Here is a 22,229-nt window from a genome sequence, read left to right as displayed (position 1 = left end):
CGATGTTATTCCTTCACCGTGGAAGTCAATCGTGAATATTTGTTGAGTACGTATTTCATTAGAAAAATTTGTACCTGGCTGGGATTCGAACACCGGTGCATCACTCTATACGAATGCACCGGACGTCTTATCCTTTAGGCCACGACGACTTCATAAAATATTCCTAACGCTCACTGTTGAATCCTGGCTATGCAAATTTATTGTGGTGGGAGTAAATATTGGTTAGAGACCTGGTAATATTATAATACGTAATATCTGGTAATGGTAATAGGATATGTGGCCATATTTTTAATATATAACAGACGTCCCACATTTAACGTGTCCAAGCTAATTTAATGTTATGTATTCCTGTAACTAGTCAAGAACATATCTGGACTCCGAATACCTAATATCTGCCACAGAGGTAATCGAATCTGAGTTTAACGGTACAGTTATCAGCTACTGAACAAATGAGATACTCAATTGTATTCTATAACTAGCAACCCGCCCTCGCTTCACTTCGGAAACATTAAATTTTACTAATGATAGCTGTGTCCCGCGATGCTACCCGCGGTTATTGCCGTACCGCGGGTAACACCGCGGGGCAAAGCTAGTATAAAAAAATTAGCCTAAGTTACTCATTATATCATCAGCTACCTATCACTGAAGGTCTCGTCAAAATCGGCCCAGCCATTCCAGAGATTGGTCGGAACAAACAGACAGACAGACAAAAATTGTAAAAAATGTTACTTTGATGTATGTACCGTATATATATTCACATGCATGTAGTAAAAAGTGGTTATTTCAATATTAAAAACTAACACTCCAGTTTTATTTATATGTATAGATGATTGTACAATTTAAGCCAGTACAGAACAAAGAAAGAAAAATAAAATAGAAATTAAATAATTTTTTTTAAACGACTAACAGACTCGTCCGTTCCTTTTCACAGTCATTAGGGATGAATAAATGAATATTCTAGTAAAATACAACAGCGAAAAGAGTATCAATTTTCCACTAGAAATACGAAGGGTCGCGTCGTGAATGCCCTCTCATAATCGAGTACTGTGTTTTCGTCTCGCCAATTACTTTTTACGAGTTTTCACAGTCGATTCCGTCTGAATTTTTCTTTCAGTAAAAATTTAGGTTTGTTTTACTGATTAGGCCCGAGGTCTTCCTGATTTTAATTGATTATCGAAATCTATTGAGCTAACCTAATCACAACCTCATAGACTGACTGAGAGCTCTTCTCAGAACTAACTTCAATTCAAGTCAAATCTAAATCTTTTTTTTTTTTTATTGCTTAGATGGATGGACGTGCTCACAGCCCACCTGGTGTTAAGTGGTTACTGGAGCCCATAGACATCTACAACGTAAATGCGCCACCCACCTCGAGATATAAGTTCTAAGGTCTCAGTATAGTTACAACGGCTACCCCACCCTTCGAACCGAAACGCATTACTGCTTCACGGCGGAAATAGGCGGGGTGGTGGTACCTACCCGTGCGGACTCCCAAGAGGTCCTACCACCAGTGATTACGCAAATTATAATTTTGCGGGTTTAATTTTTATTACACGATGTTATTCCTTCACCGTGGAAGTCAATCGTGAACATTTGTTGAGTACGTATTTCATTAGAAAAATTTGTACCCGCCTGCGGGATTCGAACACCGGTGCATCGCTACGTACGAATGCACCGGACATCTTATCCTTTAGGCCACGACGACTTCGAAAATCTTCATCAAGATTAGGTCATACTATTCTGGTATCGAATTTATTATATTATTTATTAGAATTTGTTACCTATATTAACTATTGATTTATTATGTGTATGTAAGTATATTATTATTGGAATATAAATCATTTTTCTTTAATAATGCATTATTAATAGTACACGGCAACATACATGCTGTATCTTTATCTTTTCCTGAATTTCTGTTAATTGAACGGTTGTCTGGAAGAAATGGCTTTTAGCGATGAGACCGCCTATTGTACAAATGTATCTGCTTATTGACTGTTTTCTAATGTCAATTGTATTTTGGTGTGCAATAAAGTGTGTTCTCTCTCTTTCTCTATTTTTAATTCAGACACATCATATTAATCTTCTGTTTCTATTTCAGTCAGTGTCAGTGACGGTGTCAGTTCTGACGCTAACGTTCATCTCTGTGGACCGCTGGTACGCTATCTGCTTCCCGCTGAAGTTCAAGTCGACCACGGGCCGCGCCAAGACCGCTATACTGATTATATGGCTTCTATCTCTACTATTCAGTAAGTGATATTTTATCATTCATCTTTGGGAAATATATTGTGAATGTCTCTCTCTACAAGGAGAAGATCTTCGAAAAAATGCCGCTGCTAGATTCTTGAGCATTTCTATATTGAAGTAAGTATTATAAATAATGCTGCCTACTTCTGCAGCCAACAAGAGACCTTATCACCAGTAATTAAAATGGAATTAAAATTTATATGATTTAATTATACGACCTTGTTCCTCCATCGTGGAAGTCACTTCTGTTATGAATATTGATACAAAAGTTATTGTCGGTATGTTCTTACGTACACGAGAAAACGGGCTCACGGGCCGTGGTGTTAAGTCACAAAAGCCCATGACATTACTACGTGAATGCCATCACTCACCTTGAGTCTTGAGACATGAGGTCTAAACCTCAAATGTATAGTATAACGGCTGTTCGATCCTTCGATCCAGAACGCATTACTGTTTCGCAATAGACAGAGTGGTGGTATCTACCTGTGCGGACTACCAAAACATTCTACCACCACTAATTGCGCAGGTTTTACTTTTTTTGGTAACTTTAACGATCTATTCCAAGGACTACTACTTCATTTCAGTTTGAAGGATAGAACACCTGTTATTCTATACAAAGGAATCTCGATCTCATGTCTGACGTCATTCACTTTTACGTCAGCATTCACGTTGAGACCTCCATGAGCTCTGGTACCCAATCAACACCAGACCCTGAGTTCCTTTACTTATTAACATGAAGCAAAGTCTTCCATACCCATGCGCACAGGCTCCAAACGATATTTGATAAACCATACCACCCGCCTCTGGGTGAAGCGAAATCGAAGTCCAGCACTTGGAAGGCCCTTCATTTTATTACGTTTTTATTAATTTCAGACGTATGTATGTATGTAACGGAATCTTTGAACATGATTTTGACCCCCTTCAAAACGTCGGATTAACTCGAAATTTGGTATACTTATTAAGGACCGATGACAATTCAATATAAAAAAAAATAATAATTGAAATATTGAAATTCAACTAAAAAATGAAAAATAAAGAATAGTTTAAAAAAACTAACAAAATACGCTTTTATTAAAAAATCCAACTAAAAAATAGAAAATAACGCTTTTGTTTACAATAAAATCATTTTTTCTTACGCTATTTTTAATTAAAATTTATTAAAATTTATTTTCTGTTTTTAGTTGGATTTTCTATAAAAGCGAATTTTGTTAGAGCTATTATTTATTATCGTGCCGCAAATCCCAAAACAGATATACCGGAATTCGTAGTGCTTCAAGTGCAAACGAAGATGCAGCTGCGCTTCAACGTGCAATACTTCATGCAGTGCGCTTCCACTTGGTCTGATGAAAGCGATCTGACTTGGCACATCATCAAGGCACTGTTTCTGTATACGTAAGTACTCGCGCAGACTCATAAGATATATACAGGTAACCTTCTATAGCACGGTATTTCACAACCGGCATATATATAATCCTACCTATGCTGATACCCTTGAGAGGCTATTTCAGCTTCGCCCTAACGTGTGTAGGTGAGCTCACGGGGCTCAAACCGGAGTGCTGCTAACACTGACCCTAGCAAGAGCAGTGCTTCGCAGAATCTACCACCGGATCGGAAGTGCGACCCACTGAGAAGATCCGGCGAGAAACTCAGTGGGCTGTGTCTATGGGTTAATTCGCTCGTCGAGCCGGTGACCAGGTTTCACAACACGGTTCCACTCTAACACGAAAAGAAAAAATCCCCAAAACTCTCTTAAAACACGGTACTTTTACAACACGATGAAGAGTTTTTTGTTTCAAATTATTGAAGTGAAACTTCTAATGCGACTTCCAACAAGGTTGCGTTAAACGTTTAACGCTCCTGGGGAGGGGGAATAGACAGAGATAGAGCGAGAGTGAATGTGTGGCACTCGAATGCAGCGCGTAGTATACCTGTTACAGGCCAGCGCGAGCATTAGCAGATGTTAGCAGATATCGCATCTCTTATACACAGCATTCCCTATTACAAGAGCTATCTGATTTAAGGATAAAAAATGAAGACAGCCACAATACTACACACCGAAAAAGAAGTTTCACTTCATTACGAGCAACAACTTTTTTTTTTTCAAAATTACATTACGCTCTATGAACACACAATATATTATTATGGGAATAAGCGAAACGTTACTGCTTATTTTTTTATGTAATTAGTCTGGCCATAAATACTGTTACAAAGGAAAACAAAAAAAATCTATGGCAAATAACATTTATTACTTTTACAGTGTGTTAGTTTAATACATAAATATAAAACAATTTAAAGTATTAAAAGCTTATTCGAAGTGGTTTCCATTGGCTGCAACACAGTCCTTTAATCGTTGAGGCCAGCTATCAATAGAAGCACGCACTCTTTCCAGGGGAAAATTTTTCACTGCCAATCGTACTGTTATACGGAATTGAAAAAATATCTTTTTAAAAAAAGATTTTATTGACGAAATGAATATATAAAGATTTCACGACGATTAATGACGGCAACCGTGCCGTGTGGAATTAGGAATAGGACTGACTGGATAGGGAGGGGATTGTTCTCTAATAAAGGATCATAACTGCTGATGCTGTTCGGGAAAGGTGATGATGAAAGGAAAGCTAGGAACCAGAGGGCATCATAACAGTACGGATTGTTTTAGGGACTCCAAATTATCATGGCGTTTAGAACAAGCCGTACTCTCTCAAACTGACCATAAATTATAATCCAGCAGATTAAGATCGGGACTAGACGACGGCCAGTCTTCAGCTCTGATGAAGTCCGAAACGTTCGTTTCCAACCAAGACTGCGTAGACCGAGCTTTATGACCTGGCGCCGAGTCTTGCTGGAAGGACCATTCTTGATAATTGAACATGGTGTTGTTAAGGGGCTTCACTACCTTCTCAAGAATGATATCTTGATACACTTGTGCCGATGTTTTGATACCTTTTTCACAAAAGTATGGCCCAGTCACTCCTTCATAGCTAATACCCCACCAAACCATCACTGAAGTCGGATAGTGCCCACGTTGCACTCTGTCGACTAATTGGGAAGCTTCCTTAGAGCTTCGAGCATAAATACGGTCATTTTATTTGTTAAAATGTTGCTCAATTATAAAAATTTTCTCATCCGCAAACAAAATTTTTTTATGACCTCCCTTTGCGTACCGCTTCAGTAGTTGTTTCGATTTTACCACCCTATTCTCTTTTAAATTATCAGTTAAGAAATGACTGGTACGTCTCTTATAGGCTGGAAGTCCTAAGTCATCTTTTAAAATACGCGACATGGTTTTAGGTGCTTCATCTCCCGAGATAAAATCTTTTGCTTTCGGACAGGATTTCATCGAATTCTTTCCCTTACTGCTTTGACCACCTTTTTCGTACGAACACTACGTGGACGGCCAGATCTTTTCTGTCACAAACAGAGGAGGTCTCATTGCACCTATTAATAGCCCGGTACACAAACATTTTACTAATACCAAGCGTATGGAGACTTTTAAAAATTGCATTTGGCTCCATGCCTACTTTGTGTAATGCAATCACAGCGATTCGGTTCTCTTTATCACCCCACTCCATTTTAATATCGCAAAATATTGTACAATGTATTGGCGCCAAAATGAGAAAACTCAATGAGCAATCATATAAAAATGACGGATTCCAAATTCAAATGTAATATTTTGTTTATTTTTAATTGTAACAGTATTTATGGCCAGACTAAGTATAGCAGGTAAAAAATACATACAGGCGTAGTTGAGATGTTTCATTTAGAAAAATTACTCTCCTTTTTGTACTGACTTCTAGTGTGTGTGTTTGTGGTGACTTCATATAACGCGATTTCGCACAACACGGGAATTTTTAGGAACGTATCTACCGTGTTATAGGAGGGTTACCTATATTCAGTGATCTCGAACGTCATAGAGCGAGATCGGTAGACTTGCCAATTAAAATCGGTATATTTGTACCCAAAATCGATATTTGTCAAAAAATATACAAAATTCAATTAAATTCGTTTATTTATTGAAAAAAATAAACTGATTAATTGATAACTATCATATTTAAGAATAATTTATTTTTTATACCAATATTGTTTGGCCATAGCTGCAGCCATCTTCGAATTAATTTCAAAATCACAACAATTAGCTGTATTAAAGAATTGTTTTGCATGTAACAGACCAGTGATAGATTCAGTAGACAGCCTATTTCGGTTTTTTGTTTTCAAAAGATTAATATGTGAAAATATGCGTTCAACGTTAGCGGGTAGTGATAAAATATTAAGGATGAAATTAGACGACAAAGGAAGCATTTGAGTTTCATCGCTACGTTTTAGTGAAGTTACTTCATCCCAAAATGGTTCTACATCATTAGGAAATGTTTTAATTTGTTCACAATTTCTTACAATGCGCCACTCTATATTAATTTCCCGGAAATCATTGCTCTGAACAATATTGGGAAAGAGCCTACTCATATGAACTATCGAAGTAGTTTTGCCAATTTTAACAGTTTTTGGACAATAATGTCTAAAAGTGTCAAATCGGTAGAAAAATCGGGAGAATTTCCATGTCTACTCTGAAATCGTAGAAAAATCGTTATATTTCGGTATTTCGGTAGAACAGAGCCCATATCGGTAGAAATACCGAAAAATCGGTAGGTTCGAGACCACTGCCTATATTTTAATCTAGTTCTAAAAATAGTCCTCAGTCTTGAGCAATGGCGACTATGACCATGCACCATGAAATAGTCCGTATAGTCGATTTTTTATTTATTTCCTAGATACGTGGATGAGCTAACGGCTTACCTGGCGTCAAGCGGTTTCCGGAACCCATAGACATCAACAAAGTAATTGCCCCTACCCACCTTGATCTATTTTTTTATTGCTTAGTTGGGTGGACGAGCTCACAGCCCACCTGGTGTTAAGTGGTTACTGGAGCCCATAGACATCTACAACGTAAGTGCTGCCACCCACCTTGATATATGAGTTCTAAGGTCTCAGTATAGTTACAACGGCTGCCCCACCCTTCAAACAGAAACGCATTACTGCTTCAAGGCAGAAATAGGTGGGGTGGTGGTACCTACCCGTGCGGACCCATAAGTTCTAGGTCTCATTTTCTACAGCACAACGACTGCTTTCTCTTCAAACCGAAACGGGTTACTATCCACCTACCTAAGGACTTAAAGTTTTCTCTAAGTCTGTCTCACAGCTCAACAAATACAATCACTAGGCATTGTCTTGATGATTTATTGATTTAAAATTCCAATTTGTTTAGATTCCCGCTATTGCTGATGACGATCGCGTACTGTCAAATCGTACGAGTGCTTTGGAGATCAGACAACATTCCTGGCCACACTGAATCCCACAAGCTGTGCAGCACGCAAACAGGGCAGAGCAATTGTGAGTTTAATAAAAATTTAGGTAAAAAATGCCAACGCTTTTCAAGGTCCAAAATTGAAATTTTGAAATCTAGCTTCAAAGCATGGTGATACCAGACCGAGCTAATTGGTAATAGGGTAGTTTAAGAATTAAGAAAATACTTAAGCTTAGAGTTATTGTATCGCATTTCTATCACTCTATCAAAGTATAACTACTCTATATATATTAACTGTAACTTTATAGTATCTTGTCAAAGCATTATCATTAAAATCCAAAATCTAGGCTAACCATTGTATTGCATGTATAGGTAAGAGATTATCTTTCATAAGCTTGATTTAGTCACCGAAGCTCGTACGAAAGCTCCTATAATTACTCGGGACCAGATTAACAAATTCACTCAAAGCTATTATTATTGTAAACTAGCTGACCCGGCAGACTTCGTAGTGCCTCAATCGATAAATAAAAGACACATCAAGGGGACACATCAAAGTAAAAACCAAATTGTTTGTTTTTATATAACTCCGAGCTTTTTATATTTTCTCCTCTGACCTTTTAAACCTTCCCTGGACTTCCACGAATAATTCAAGACCAAAATTAGCCAAATCGGTCCAGCCGTTCTAGAAACTCGAGAGAGCCAGACAAACTAACAGCAATTCATTTTTATATATAGAGATTGTCCTTTCTCTGACAAATTTATTTTTATATTAGTTGCTTAACGACGAAATATGTCTGTGTGACGTGTAAGTTTGTGACAGAGATTGAATAGAAGTCAGTTTTTATAATATATCTGACCGGTTATAAATTAGAAAATCATCTAGATACTATTTCTCCTTAACCAATCTGCAGTACTTTCAATAACTTACTTACTACTACTTATTACTACTACTTATTACTACGGCTAATTCCTTAACCCTCCTTAAACACCCTAATAATAATCTTGGATATTAATTATTCCCCTGCGAGCATGTTATAAGTCTTGCAACTTTGCACTACAGAGCTATTGTGCGCTTCGTTAAGAAATTGTATAAATAAGATACTTGGATATAATTAATCATTACGTAACTATTCAATCTTGAGAGATAGGATTCATTGCAATCTATCGAGGTTTTAAAAGCTCGTTAAGTGAAGACTTCATTAATTTAATCGTATTAATTTTATTTTGAATAATACGTTTTTTAGCGGCGTTATAACTAGCTTGTAAACATCTGATAAATTACTATTTTTTTTAATTGGTAACATATCACGCATGGTCATCCGGCCCTAATTTAGGACCCTTGCGGGTATATAGGATACTACCTTTTGCTCGCGACTCCGTCCGCGTGGAATAGTTACTTTGGCATAACGCTCAATTTTACCCCCCACTTCATTTACGTAGAAAGTGAAAATATTTTGAAACATTCTTTATTGGTGCTCCACTTGTATTAGTCTTACCCTGATATTATAGCCTTCCTCAATAAATGGGCTATCTAACACTAATAATTATTCAAATCGGGCCAGTAGTTCCTGAGATTAGTTCGTTCAAACAAACAAACAAACAAACTCTTCAGTTTTATAATATTAGTATAGATATAAATACGTTTAAATATATAAATAAGAAACACCCCGACAAAGAGCAAAGAAGTCTGTTCATCATACAATATTTGCCTGATGTGGGAATCTAATCCACGACCCTCGGCGCAACAGTCAGGGGCGTTAACAACTTCACCACCCAGTCTTTTTTTCCCTACCTATGCTGATAGCCTTGAGAGGCATATCAGCGTTACCCTAGCGTGTAGGTGAGCTCTCTCGGGGCTCAAACCGGAAGTGTTGCTAACACTGGCCCTAGCAAGAGCAGTGCTTCGCAGAATCTACAACCGGAAACGCGACCCACTGAGAAGATCCGGCGAGAAACTCAGTGGGCTGTGTCTGTGGGTTAATTTACTCGCCGAGCCCTTCGTCGCAGGCGAAGGGTTCGACGAAAACAGGGACCGGGTCAGTTACATTACCAACCTTACAGTTCGGCACCTGTTTAACCAACAGTCAGACTTTGAAATATTCTGCTCATCAACGTCAACATACAGAGATATAAACAAAAAATAAGTCAAACAGTAAAACTGTTGTTGCCACATCGCGTTTCCGAGTTCCACCCACGTTCGTATGTACTTGTCAAATAAACAAACATCACGCCCGCTAAATTTAATGCGAACAGATCAATCGAATAAAATATCAAAAGAATACATATCAGGATACATCACTTACTGAAAAGCCAATATAGTTCACAAGCGCATAGTTCGAGCACGAATTTATTGTCTGCTTTTCCCACAACCATATTGTTAAACTAAATAAGCAGTGTCTCGCGATATTGGAAAATAATGGATACAGAAATTGAAATTGAAAGGATCGTGCGATTTATTGAATGGTTTTTGATGAGACCGCTTCCGTGTCGTGTATGGATGTTGAATGAAGACGCAAATAACATAACGTATCTGTGGTGATATTTAGTGGTTAAGGTGTAACAGGGCGCTACTAAGGTGGGCTCGCGGCCTGTCGACCAAGGGAACCGGTGGTTGTGTCATCAGCGGCCGCCGGTCTTTTTTTTATTGCTTAGATGGGTAGACGAGCTCACAGCCTACCTGGGGTTAATTGGTTACTGGAGCACATCTGCAACGTAAATGCGCCACCCACCTTGAGATATAAGTTCTAAGGTCTCAAGTATAGTTACAACGGCTGCCCCACCCTTCAAACCGAAACGTATTACTGCTTCACGGCAGAAATAGGCGGGGTGGTGGTACCTACCCGTGCAGACTCACAAGAGGTCCTACCACCAGTTCAAAAAGGTCTGGCGTCCGGGGGACGGCGGGATGGATGTAATACGCTCTGCGTAAACCCTGTTCCGCCGTCTCAATAACTCCGACTGGGCTCCGGTCCGGTTCGGGTAGGGCGCCGGCTGTGAGCGGCAGGAGTTTTTAGGGAGGATCAACTCCGACATACCCCAACCGCCGTGCGGGCATGGCGCCGGACGTCGCCGCGGGATGCGGCGATTGTGATCTGTGAAAAAAAAAATCGCAACCCTTGACATTTGACGTCAAAGTTAGCTACATTGTAGATTGGCATACGCTTCAAGCCGATATACACGTCGCTTCTTCGCGCCAAAAAGGGGATTTTTTTTATTTAAATTACACAATCGCCACCCTTCTACCAAATTTTATTATTTATTATTTTCATTTTGTCGACTATTCCGTATTATAACATATAGAAATACTAGCGACCCGCCCCCGCTTCGCTTCGGGTACCGTAATTTATTATTGATCTTATTGAATTTTCTTTCTTTATCTTTCATAATATCGCGCACTCGCTTTGTTACTACCAAATGTGCGTTACAAATAAATTATCAATTTTTATTATATTTAAAGTTCACTATTATGGCATTGATGGCTTACATAATATAAAAGATACATATATGGTATCGCGGACTTTTTGGTAGAGCTATTTAAGATAAACATTTCCATTGTACATTATATACGTGTAAATATATTAACGATTTTTTTAGCGCACGCCAGATTAGCCCACAAATGGCAGATTATTTCCTACTTACTTGACACTTATCATTATATTTTGGGTAATTCACACAATATTTTTATAAACTATAGCCTATGTCTTATTCTGATTTGTAAGCTATATTATTCTAAAGTTTCATCAAAATCCATACAATAGTTTTTGCGTGAAAGAGTAACAAACATAGATTCATACATTCTTACAAACTTTCTCATTTATAATATTAGTAGGATAGTTTAGTACCGTGTCCCTACCCACATTTAGTGTGATATACAAATTTGAGTAATTTTTTTTTTAATTGCTTAGATTGGTGGACGAGCTCACAGCCCACCTGGTGTTAAGTGGTTACTGGAGCCCATAGACATCCACAACGTAAATGCGCCACCCACCTTGAGATATAAGTTCTAAGGTCTCAAGTATAGTTACAACGGCTGCCCCGCCCTTCAAACCGAAGTGCATTACTGCTTCACGGCAGAAATAGGCGGGGTGGTAGTACCCACCCGCGCGGACTCTCAAGAGGTCCTGCCACCAGTAAAAATCTTTTACGCACACATTAGAATTGGACGATAATATTATTTACCAGTAAAAAGTGTATTCCATTTCATTGAATATATTTTTTATGTTTGTTTATGTAAGGTGTTGATATATGCTATTTGTTATTTGGCATTTTTTTACTGCAACCGCTTTGAAAAATCTTCTTTTTCGCGGTTGCGTGAATGAGCTTACGGCCTATTTAGGGTTAAGAGGTGATCAGGGCTCATTGACGTCATAACGTGAATGTCGCCAACAAACAAAGTAGAATCCCCAATATTACTGCTTATAGTCTGACCCACCATTGGAACCGAACAACTCGTTACAGGACTATAGTACTTATCCGTGCCGGCTTAAAATGCGCTCTAACACCAAAGCCGCAAAGACTAATTTTCCATATTTGCCTATTACTAATGTCAATAAAATCACTAACCTTCTTGACAAGGCGAAAACGGTAGTACATTACGGTACATTTACGACGATATAAAATCAAACTTTTCTCACACGATGCCAAGTTTTGCTCGCTTTTGTGGAAACGCTGACATTGCGATTGATGCAATGTACAGAGAAATGAGGGCCACAAGACCAGCGACATCATCGTGTAATGCATTTTTGAGATTTTTGACGTGACAACGTCTTATAATTCGATGGAGCCGGCTGCACGCACGAAAAACATGACTGATGCGGCGTTACCTCGCTCTGAGGCGTTCCAATTAAGGCTTGAAGTGCAAGCGAGAGCGCGCAACGAGCGACAAAGAGGCACAATCGGCCTCCGCGTTCGGCAGCGTTCGACATCTGACTCTCTCTTACTTGAGTGAGCGATGCATCCGCGTGGACAGCTGCTACACAATAATACATTGACATGTTTTCGTCAAGTATGAAGTTCAGTGAAAAGTGAATGTGGTGTCAATTGTTTATAGCAATTGTGTGCAATTCAATGGTGATTTCCATTTACCTCCTTCTCTATATCTCTATATTGATCACATAGATTATTTATAGGGCTTCTCCAGACAAAGCTTGAATCTTTCTACAGGGCTGGCGGCATCTCGACGCACAACGCCATCGATCCACACGAACGCCTCCACCGAGGGTCAGCTTCGGTCACGGCGGAAGGCCGCCAAGATGCTGGTGGCTGTGGTAGCGATGTTCGCTGTTTGTTACTTCCCGGTACACCTCCTTTCTGTATTAAGGTACGATTTTTTTTCTACTATCAGACGCTTTGTTTACCAAATCGTTAAAACCAGTCGAAGTCTTAATAAAGATTAACAGACCCGTCGTGGATAAGCTTAGACGAGGCAAGGACATTGGAGGGTGATTGATAATGATAAATCATGTACCTGAGGTCAAGTTCGATTGAATACTTAAGCTTTATACTGGTGGTAGGACCTCTTGAGAGTCTGCGCGGGTAGGTACCACCAACCCGCTATTTCTGCCGTGAAGCAGTAATGCGTTTCGGTTTGAAGGGTGGTGCAGCCGTTGTAACTATACTGAGACTTTAGAACTTATATCTCAAGCTGGGTAGCGCTTATGTCGTAGATATCAATGGGCTCCACTAACCACTTAATACTAGGTCGACTGTGAGCTCGTCCACTCATCCAAGCAATAAAAAAAGCTTTATATGGCAAACTTTATACCGGTTGGATGTTATGCTGTAACATCACAACCCTTCCTATTTCTGCCGTGAAGCGGTACTATGTTTCGTCTTGAAGGGTGTAACAGCCCTTTTAGTTGACAATGAAGATTTAAACTTCATGTTTCAAGGTGAGTGGCGGTATTCACATTGTGATGTTTGTATATGGTCTACGGTAACCATATAACATCAGATCGACAGTGAGCTGGTTCTGGGTAATAATCTGAATGCATTATGGTCACTTTATGTATGTAGTACATAATTCCGTAGCAAACTTGTCCTCCTTCTGTTCGTCTTCTGATATCCTTCTGCAATCATTAGCGCCGATAAAATAAGCACCGGGTCCAATTTATTTTTAATAATAGGTGATAAGTCCCAGAGGAATCGATCGTCAAAGGCAAATTGTTTGCTTATTCGAAGAAATACTAATGCTAAGGATGTGTAATGAACTCACGTGCCTCGGTACGTCTTCCTATCAAATCCCCCTATTGTATTCTGATTTGAAGGTTACCGTAGCTTCTATTTCAACGTGAATTGAATCTTCGACCTTGTTCCAAGGTATGCAGCGCTCATTTTAGCGTGCGATAGTTGAATTTCAGGGATTTGCGATGACTTTTTATTGCACGGAATAACTTGGGTCTTGTTTCCTTTGCTTTAACGTCTACGTGATTGTCCCAGGGTCGCTTTTGACGTGCAACAAACAGACGTGATGACCTGCATCGCTCTGATATCACACGTGATGTGCTACGCGAACTCCGCTGTCAACCCGCTGATTTACAACTTCATGAGCGGTAAGTCGAAAATGAAATTTTGAAATTGCCCCCTAATAAATTTACCTAGATGCTTTTTTAGCTTGTTTCGTTGTGCTTCCTCTTATTATCATTGGATTACATTGAATTGTGCAATCTCTCAATGTTTTTTATGCATGTTTATTTTTTTTAATTTATTTATTTAGGGTCGCTTTTTAACATCTAGGGTCATTAACGACCACAGTTTACAGTATCATTTTAAGTTACATTGACTTCAACATCATACTAAATTATACAAGCCAATGATCTTTAAAAAACTAAGGTTCTGCTTATACCCATCTTCAGTCAGACAGTCTGTTAAATTATCAGGGAGTTTACAAAATTGTCTTTCTATGTCATATGCTTTACATTCAACTAACAAGTGTACAACCGTTTGATCCAAACCACACTTACATTTGTTTTTATCTGTTTTGGTAATAAGATGTATGTGAGTTAAATTTGTGTGTCCAATCCGCAATCTTGTAAGAACCACTTGGTCTTTGTTTTCACTCTTTTATTACCATATCGAGCCATTACCGGTTCGTAAATTGTTATTAAGCTAATTTCGAAAAAACGCGGAAAATGAATTAATCAAACGACTGATTACATTCATTTATGTTAACCTGATTGGAATATGTTTTGACTGCCATACTTTCGAAAGATTTTAGTTGCGATTTTATTTCAACTTTTTGATTATTAGTAAAGAATTTTAGAAATATGAATACTTAAATGCACTCTTAATTTTAAATACTGTTAAAAAGCTATCATATGGCATAGAGCTGCAATTTGGGCATTGCAAGGCATTGCTGACTTTCAGCTCCATACTAATATGGGCATGGTACTTTTACTATAGTTTTGTTTTTTTGTAATGGTGAAGTTACTTGTGTTTTAATAAATTCGAATCGATTTACCTAACAAATTCATTACACGTCTTCGAAAGAGCAACTACCAGGGTCGAATGTACAGAGACTAAATCCAATTACTAAGAACGAGTGTGAAATTCACACTTCAGAGAGAGAAATCTTCAGGAGCATTCTACCTCATTCACTCGCACGGTAAATCCTATACATATCCTCAAAATTTTTATCTATTTCATCTCTACCTACTACGTTTTTTTTTTAAATAACAAAATAGTTAAAAAAGTTGTCACTTAAAAATCTACATTATCCATTACAATCCTATGTCGTGACAACTTTCAGTTGATTCTTTTACTATAACTATTTCACTACTAGCGACTCCAACCTTTTCTCCTGTGTTATGGACGCTAGAGACACACAAACAAACAAAAACAAGTACATCCAGATCTCTAACACCAAACATCAACTTTAGCATCCTTCAATAGGTGCCTAATTTTCAAAGATGGGATCTAACACCGTCATATTTTTATCGTAAATATGAACCCCTAGAGACAAAATTAAAACTTAAGATACTTTTACTCTCTTCCGAATACTTTTCGATTTATTGCTTCCTACTTTTGGAATACTTCACGGTTTTTGTGCTTTTAGTGGACATTTCAGAATTGCGCTACAATTTCATTTTAATACGCTTTGGTTAGCTTCAGACGTATGTATGTTTGTAACGGAATCTTTGAACATCACTTTGACCCCCTTCAAAACGTCGGATTAACTCGAAATTTGGTATACTTATTAAGGAACGACGCCAATTCAATATTAAAAATAATAATTGAAAAAATTTAAATTCAACTAAAAAATGAAAAATAAATAATAGTTTAAAAAAACTAAGAAAATACGCTTTTATAGAAAAACCAACTAAAAATAGATTAAGATTTATTAAAATTTATTATTTTAATAAATTTTGTAACGTGCGGAACCGAAATATAATAAAAAATCCTCGCACGCTAAGCGGAACCCTAAAGTGTCTACCAACGCCGTGCGACCGACGCCTGCGCAGGATTCGTAAAAATGCGGTCAGTGAGTTTCGAAAAATTGAATAACGCGCATGCGCTGCACAAAATTATTAATTTAAAACTATCTTACGTTGTTGTACCTTGAGTTGTAACGATTAAATAAATGATTAACATTAAAATTTGAATTAAAACTAGTGTAAGAAAAAATAATTTTATTGTAAAAAAGCGTGGGATGCATGGTATAGGTAGTTATAAATATTTTATGAACAGATATGAGTAAAAGGGTTATTTTGATAATATCCTGAAAAGCACCCCGCGCTTTTTTACAATAAAGCGTATTTTGTAAGTTTTTTTAAACTATTATTTATTTTTAATAACATAAATTGCTGTGAACAAATCGCGCACGATCATCTGGCCCTAAATTAGGATTAGGTAACCAGTGTTATGGGTACCAGAGACTGACATACATACATATAAACGTTTTAACATATACATATATAGATATTATATACCTAGACGAAGAGGAAACAAACCTGTTCATCACACGAACGTTTGCCTGATGTGGGTACCGAATCCACGACCCATCTGTAGGAACACTAATTACTGGACCACCGAGTTAGTCTTTTAAGTTTTTTTTTTATTGCCTTTTAGCGTACGGCCCACCTGATGGTAAGTGGTTACCGTCACCCAAATTCAAACTTTACGTAAACGTTCTTTAACTTACTGGTGGTAGGACCTCTTGAGAGTCCGCGTGGGTAGGTACCACCACCCTGCTTATTTCTGCCGTGAAGCAGTAATCCGTTTCGGTTTGAAAGGTGGGGCAGCCGCTGTAACTATACTTGAGACCTTAGAACTTATGTCTCAAAGTGGGTGGCGCATTTACGTTGTAGATGTCTATGGGCTCCAGTAACCACTTAACACCAGGTGGACTGTGAGGTCGTCCACCCACCTAAGCAATAAAAAAATAAAAAAATAATAACTAAAGCTCTATAAAGAATGCTTGGTACGATAATCATTAGAGATGATTTCATCGTCTGCATCGCACACCAGGATTGGATTACGGCATTATTTTACACGTCATTACGGATCCTCCCGATCCATTAACGGTGCTTTTAGGTACCACAAGCACCGGTCACCGTCCTCGTCGAACCCGTCGCTTGCGACGAAGGGCTTGACGAGTGACTTAACCCATAGATATAACTCACTGAGTTTCTCGCCGGATCTTCTCAGTGGGTCGCGTTTCCGATTCGGTGGTAGATTCTGCGAAGCACTGCTCTTGGTAGGGCCAGTGTTAGCAGCACTCCCAGTTTGAGCTCTGTAAGCTCATCTACACGTCAAGGAGATGCTGAAATAGTCTCTAAAAGCTATCAGCATAGGTAAGAGGAGAAAAAAGCATTACAACATCGAACTTTTGAAGTCTTCGTGGCCTAAAGGATAAGACGTCCGGTGCATACGTGTTGAGCGATGCACCGGTGTTCGAATCTCAGGCGGGTACCAATTTTTCTAATGAAATACGTACTCAACAATTGTTTACGATTGACTTCCACGGTGAAGGAATAACATCGTATAATTAAAAATCAAACCCGCAAAATTATAATTTGCGTAATTACTGGTGGTAGGGCCTCTCGTGAGTCCGCGCGGGTAGGTACCACCACCCTGCCTATTTCTGCCGTGAAGCAGTAATGCGTTTCGGTTTAAAGGGTGGGGCAGCCGTTATAACTATACTTGAGACCTTAGAACTTATATCTCAAGGTGGGTGGCGCATTTACGTTGTAGATGTCTATCGGCTCCAGTAACCATTTAACACCAGGTGGGCTGTGAACTGATCCATCCATCTAAGAAATATATAAAAAAGAGATGCTGTTTCCAGAGTTCTAAAAACAATTTTGCAACTTAAGTCTCTAACGAAGTACTGAAGTAGTATGAACTAAGTCCTCCGCAATGTTACCAAGCGAAATGACATATCCTTTTGTAATTTGGGTTTCTAAGTACATCAGCTTTAGCTGTGCTCCTCTTATTTTCACTAGTGACGCTAATAACTTAATAACAGGCTAATAGTGTACTCGTAAGCTATGGATCTAAATATATTACAAAAACAAATTATTTGAAACAGAAAATGGAAAATATAAAATGAGATTCAACTGCGCTATGCTTTGATTGATATTATCACGCATGTACATGTTTAAATCAATTCTGAACTTCAAACGTAAGAAGAACTCGTTAGAAGCGGCAAAAGCGTATTCATAATTTTAATAATTTTAATTACTTATACACAACGTGTTACGACATCACACCTCATTCAAATTAAGTTATAATTAAAAATCGAGTTAATTAAATTGTGATTGCTCTTCTCATAGACATTTTAAATTTATTTGATAATCTATATATATAAAATGAATTGCTGTTCGTTGGTCTCGCTAAAACTCGAGAACGGCTGGACCTATTTGACTAATTTTGGTCTTGAATTATTTGTGGAAGTCCAGAGAAGGTTTGAAAGGTAGATAAATATGAAAATGCTCGGAATGAAATACAAAAATAACAATTTTGTTTTTCCTTTGATGTGTCCCCCGTCGGACGGATTCCTTTTGTTTGTTTTAAGTTTATTTTATACATTATCGATTGAGGCACTACGAAGTCTGCCGGGTTAGCTAGTATTATTATAAATATTGGAGATTTGAAAAATGGGATTTGGAGTGAAAGGTCTTTGTGGCCCGCCGAATATATGGCGCATATATACGCACAACTATGGCGTCACAGCGTATGAATAATTTTCAAGATTTTTTTGTACCAACTTGATTTTTATTAGACGATGCTATTCCTTCAACGCTGGAGTGGTTTATAAATAACTCTTTAAGTACGTATTTGGTTATAAAAATCCAATTGTGTACGCGGTGTCACTTACATTCTATTTGTTCAATATGTAGGTTAAAAGTATATTCCATCCAATATCAAATTTGAAATCTTAGCTTAAATAACCTCTTTTTTAAATTGCATATATGAATGGACGAGCGCACGGCCCGACTGATGTTAAGTGGTAAGCGGAGCCCATAGACATCTACAACGTAAATGCCGCCACCCACCTTGAGATATGAGTTTTAAGGTCTCAATATAGTTACAACGGCTGAAATAGACAGGGCGCTTTGTACCTACCCGTGCTCACAAGAGGTTCTACCACCATTAATTACGCAAATAATTTTGCGGGTTTGATTTTTATTCATTTTCATTTTTAAATTGTAAAATCTCGAAATCATCTGTGAACTTGCAGCTTTATATAGTTGCGTTATGACGTCACTCGCTTACGTCATTAGGAAAGCTTCGTATGGTTCTGCTTAAAAGGAATTTCTAATAAATAAATAAATTTGTCCATAACTTTCACTAAATAAACAAAAGAACTATCTTCAACTACTGACATTCTAAGCAAAGCCTTATTTATATTGCCTGTAGAGCTCAGATCAGATTACGTGCCAATTAACTTTACGATTTACGTCATTGTAACGTGATACTGATGTTAATCGAGACATAATTGGTTTGTTTACGTTAAGGATTCTGTTTACGATAAACATGATGATTATCTCTCATGTAACAAACACACTCAGAAGTCAAAAGCCCAATAATTGACTAAATTACTTTATATTGTTCTCTTCTACGAAGTAATTTGAATCTAAAAATAAATAATAATAGTAAAACATATTTTTTATAAAATTTGCGATAATAAAAGAAATGTTTTGATTCAATTAGTGTGTTATTTGTGACGTTATTTTATCCAACTCCATTTTCAGGCACTGTACACTTTCAAGGATAGATCCTGCCTATTTCTACCGCCTCATCTCAGAATGCTGAAATCACTTAGCAACAAGCAGCCTGTGAAATCATTTATTATCACTTGAAATCGTTCACTTATACAGGCATGATGTAATTTTTTTCCTGATGTCCGCCCTTCAAACAATATTGGCTACTAATACCAATATGTATAATACCAAACATACTACATCTATAAAATACCAAAAAGCTGATCTCCGTAACCACAGAATAAGTTATATTGTTTTGGGATCGAACCCCACCGTGTCCATCTCTGTGTGTTTCCACATAATATTATACAAAAGGAAATTTCTGCTTGGGGTTTTTGTAGCTGAAATATCAAACTAAGATTTCGACTACATTGACCAGAAGAGAGCATTTTGTTAGTCCATTGACTCCGTTAACCCCTGACGTGAACCCATCAGACATATGTAAATCTGCATGTACTCTTACTAATCCGCATCTACCGTTGAACAACAGACGTATCTAAGCCGCTAATTTTCTCTGGATCCCGCTGTCTAATCTCGAGATCTCTCTCCGTTATTTAAATTATCCTTTTAAGGGATCAAGGATTCGTTCAGTACACACAAATCGGCTCAAGGCGACCTAAGTCGTTGTAATGTAGCCGAGTCTCCCCAATTTTGTTTGTGTACGAGCCACTTTTGTACTGGTGGTAGGACCACTTGTGAGTCCGCGCGGTTAGGTACCACCACCCTGCCTATTTCTGCCGTGAAGCAGTAATGCGTTTCGGTTTGAAGGGTGGGGCAGCCGTTGTAACTATACTGAGACTTTAAAACTTGTATCTCAAGGTGGGTGGCGCGTCTACGTTGTAGATGTCTATGGGCTCCAGTAACCACATAACACCAGGTGGGCTGTGAGCTCGTCCACCCATATAAGCAATAAATAAAAATCAAAATAAAACTGTAACAACTTAAAGTCAAATGTCTGTGACTTTATGTGTAGACCCGCTCTCTTAATAAAAAACAAAGGATTTAAAACTAGTAATCTAGCAAACATGACTCCCTGAGACGTTCTTGAACATAAACCAGCCCTTTATACGAACGTATAGTAGTTATATCTACTTAATTAAGCCGCAAATTGTTGTTTGTGCGGCTCTCGGTTTGACGGAGCTGTAATAAAGGCTCCACAGTGTAAACTTCGACGGGAATTTACGGGCGAAACCGAAGGATAAACAGTTAGTGTTTTAAACTAACTGGCACTAGTTTTATTAATTGTTCTTTCGATTAATTGAGTTTGACGTTAATGTTTGTAAAGGATTTAATTTCAGAGTCATGTCTAAATAACGACCCGAAAATGTCAGACATAATTGGTTAACTCTTACCGATATTTAGACTTGCCGATTTTGCGAAACCTAAATAATTTAATCTGAAGATCTTTTTTTGTTTTATGATGTAGCGTGATTAGATTTATTTATAACTAGCGACTCGCCCTCGCTTCGCTTCGGAAACATTAAATTTTATTATTGATAGCTGATTCCCGCGATGTTACCCGCGGCTATTGTCGTACCGCGGGTGACGACGCGGGGCGAAGCCAGTCTAAAAAAGCTTAAGCCAAAGTTACTCCTTATATCATCAGCTACCTATCAGTGAAAGTCCCTTCAAAATCGGTCCAGCCGTTCCAGAGATTAGCCGGAACAAACAGACAGACAGACAGACAAAAAATGTTATTTTGGTGTATGTACCGTATATATGCATGTAGTGAAAAGAGGCTATTTCAATATTACAAACAGACACTCCAGTTTTTTTTATATGTATAGATAAATGGAATCCGACTTATAGGTAGGCCTTCGATCGACGCATTGATCATTGAATTATTTTCAAATTCAATAGATAAATCCTTTATGAATCGGGCTAGCGTAGAATACTGCTACTGCGGATGGATAATTGGATAAGAGGTCCAAAAAGGCCTGGCTTTACTGGCTGGCCTAGATGCCAACACAAAAGAGTGAGCGACTTAGAGTGTACATACTATATGTATACTCTAAGGAGAGTGAACTATCAACGTCATCATACTTATTTTGACCCGTACGATCTCGCCACATAGTCTCTTTAAAGTTCTTATCTTAAAACCAAGGATCCAAATTCCTCCGTAAAGAATCATGTTTGGTAAGTATTGTTGTTATTACTGAATAAGATGAATGCAAAACAATAAACCCACCCTAGGAACGAACTAAATAATTCACGATGCAAGCAAATTGCTAGGGGAATAAGTAGGTAGATTATAACCTACATATACACATCAAAAGACGAATTGTAATCATTTACGTAAATTTGATAAAATCAGGCAATTTTTTTAATGTAGCTTTTCTAATAATAGTAATTTAAAGTAATCAATAAGTTTTTTTTATCACACGAACAGATCTCTTGAAAGGACTCTCTAACTACATACTAAGACCCGATTATGAATACTAGATGATGACCAACATTTTCTGAAAATAAATCGTGCCTAGATC

General features: G+C 38.0%; 1 protein-coding gene across 1 annotated transcript in view; it reads left to right on the top strand.

Annotated features, from left to right (window-relative positions):
* The window catches only part of NGR-A5 (neuropeptide receptor A5), a 108,253-nt gene that overhangs the window by 71,552 nt on the left and 14,472 nt on the right, over positions 1 to 22,229 (top strand). Inside the window, exons 3-7 of the mRNA XM_028173713.2 lie at positions 2,099 to 2,246; positions 3,495 to 3,636; positions 7,505 to 7,629; positions 12,707 to 12,863; positions 13,982 to 14,094. Coding sequence (XP_028029514.2) covers positions 2,099 to 2,246; positions 3,495 to 3,636; positions 7,505 to 7,629; positions 12,707 to 12,863; positions 13,982 to 14,094 — 685 coding nt within the window. The remainder of the gene's footprint in view (positions 1 to 2,098; positions 2,247 to 3,494; positions 3,637 to 7,504; positions 7,630 to 12,706; positions 12,864 to 13,981; positions 14,095 to 22,229) is intronic.

Source organism: Bombyx mandarina, chromosome 20 (assembly GCF_030267445.1).
Source record: "Bombyx mandarina strain Sakado chromosome 20, ASM3026744v2".
Taxonomy (NCBI): Eukaryota; Metazoa; Arthropoda; class Insecta; order Lepidoptera; family Bombycidae; genus Bombyx; species Bombyx mandarina.
Note: the sequence above shows the minus strand (reverse complement) of the source record. Positions and strands in the feature narration are given on the sequence as shown.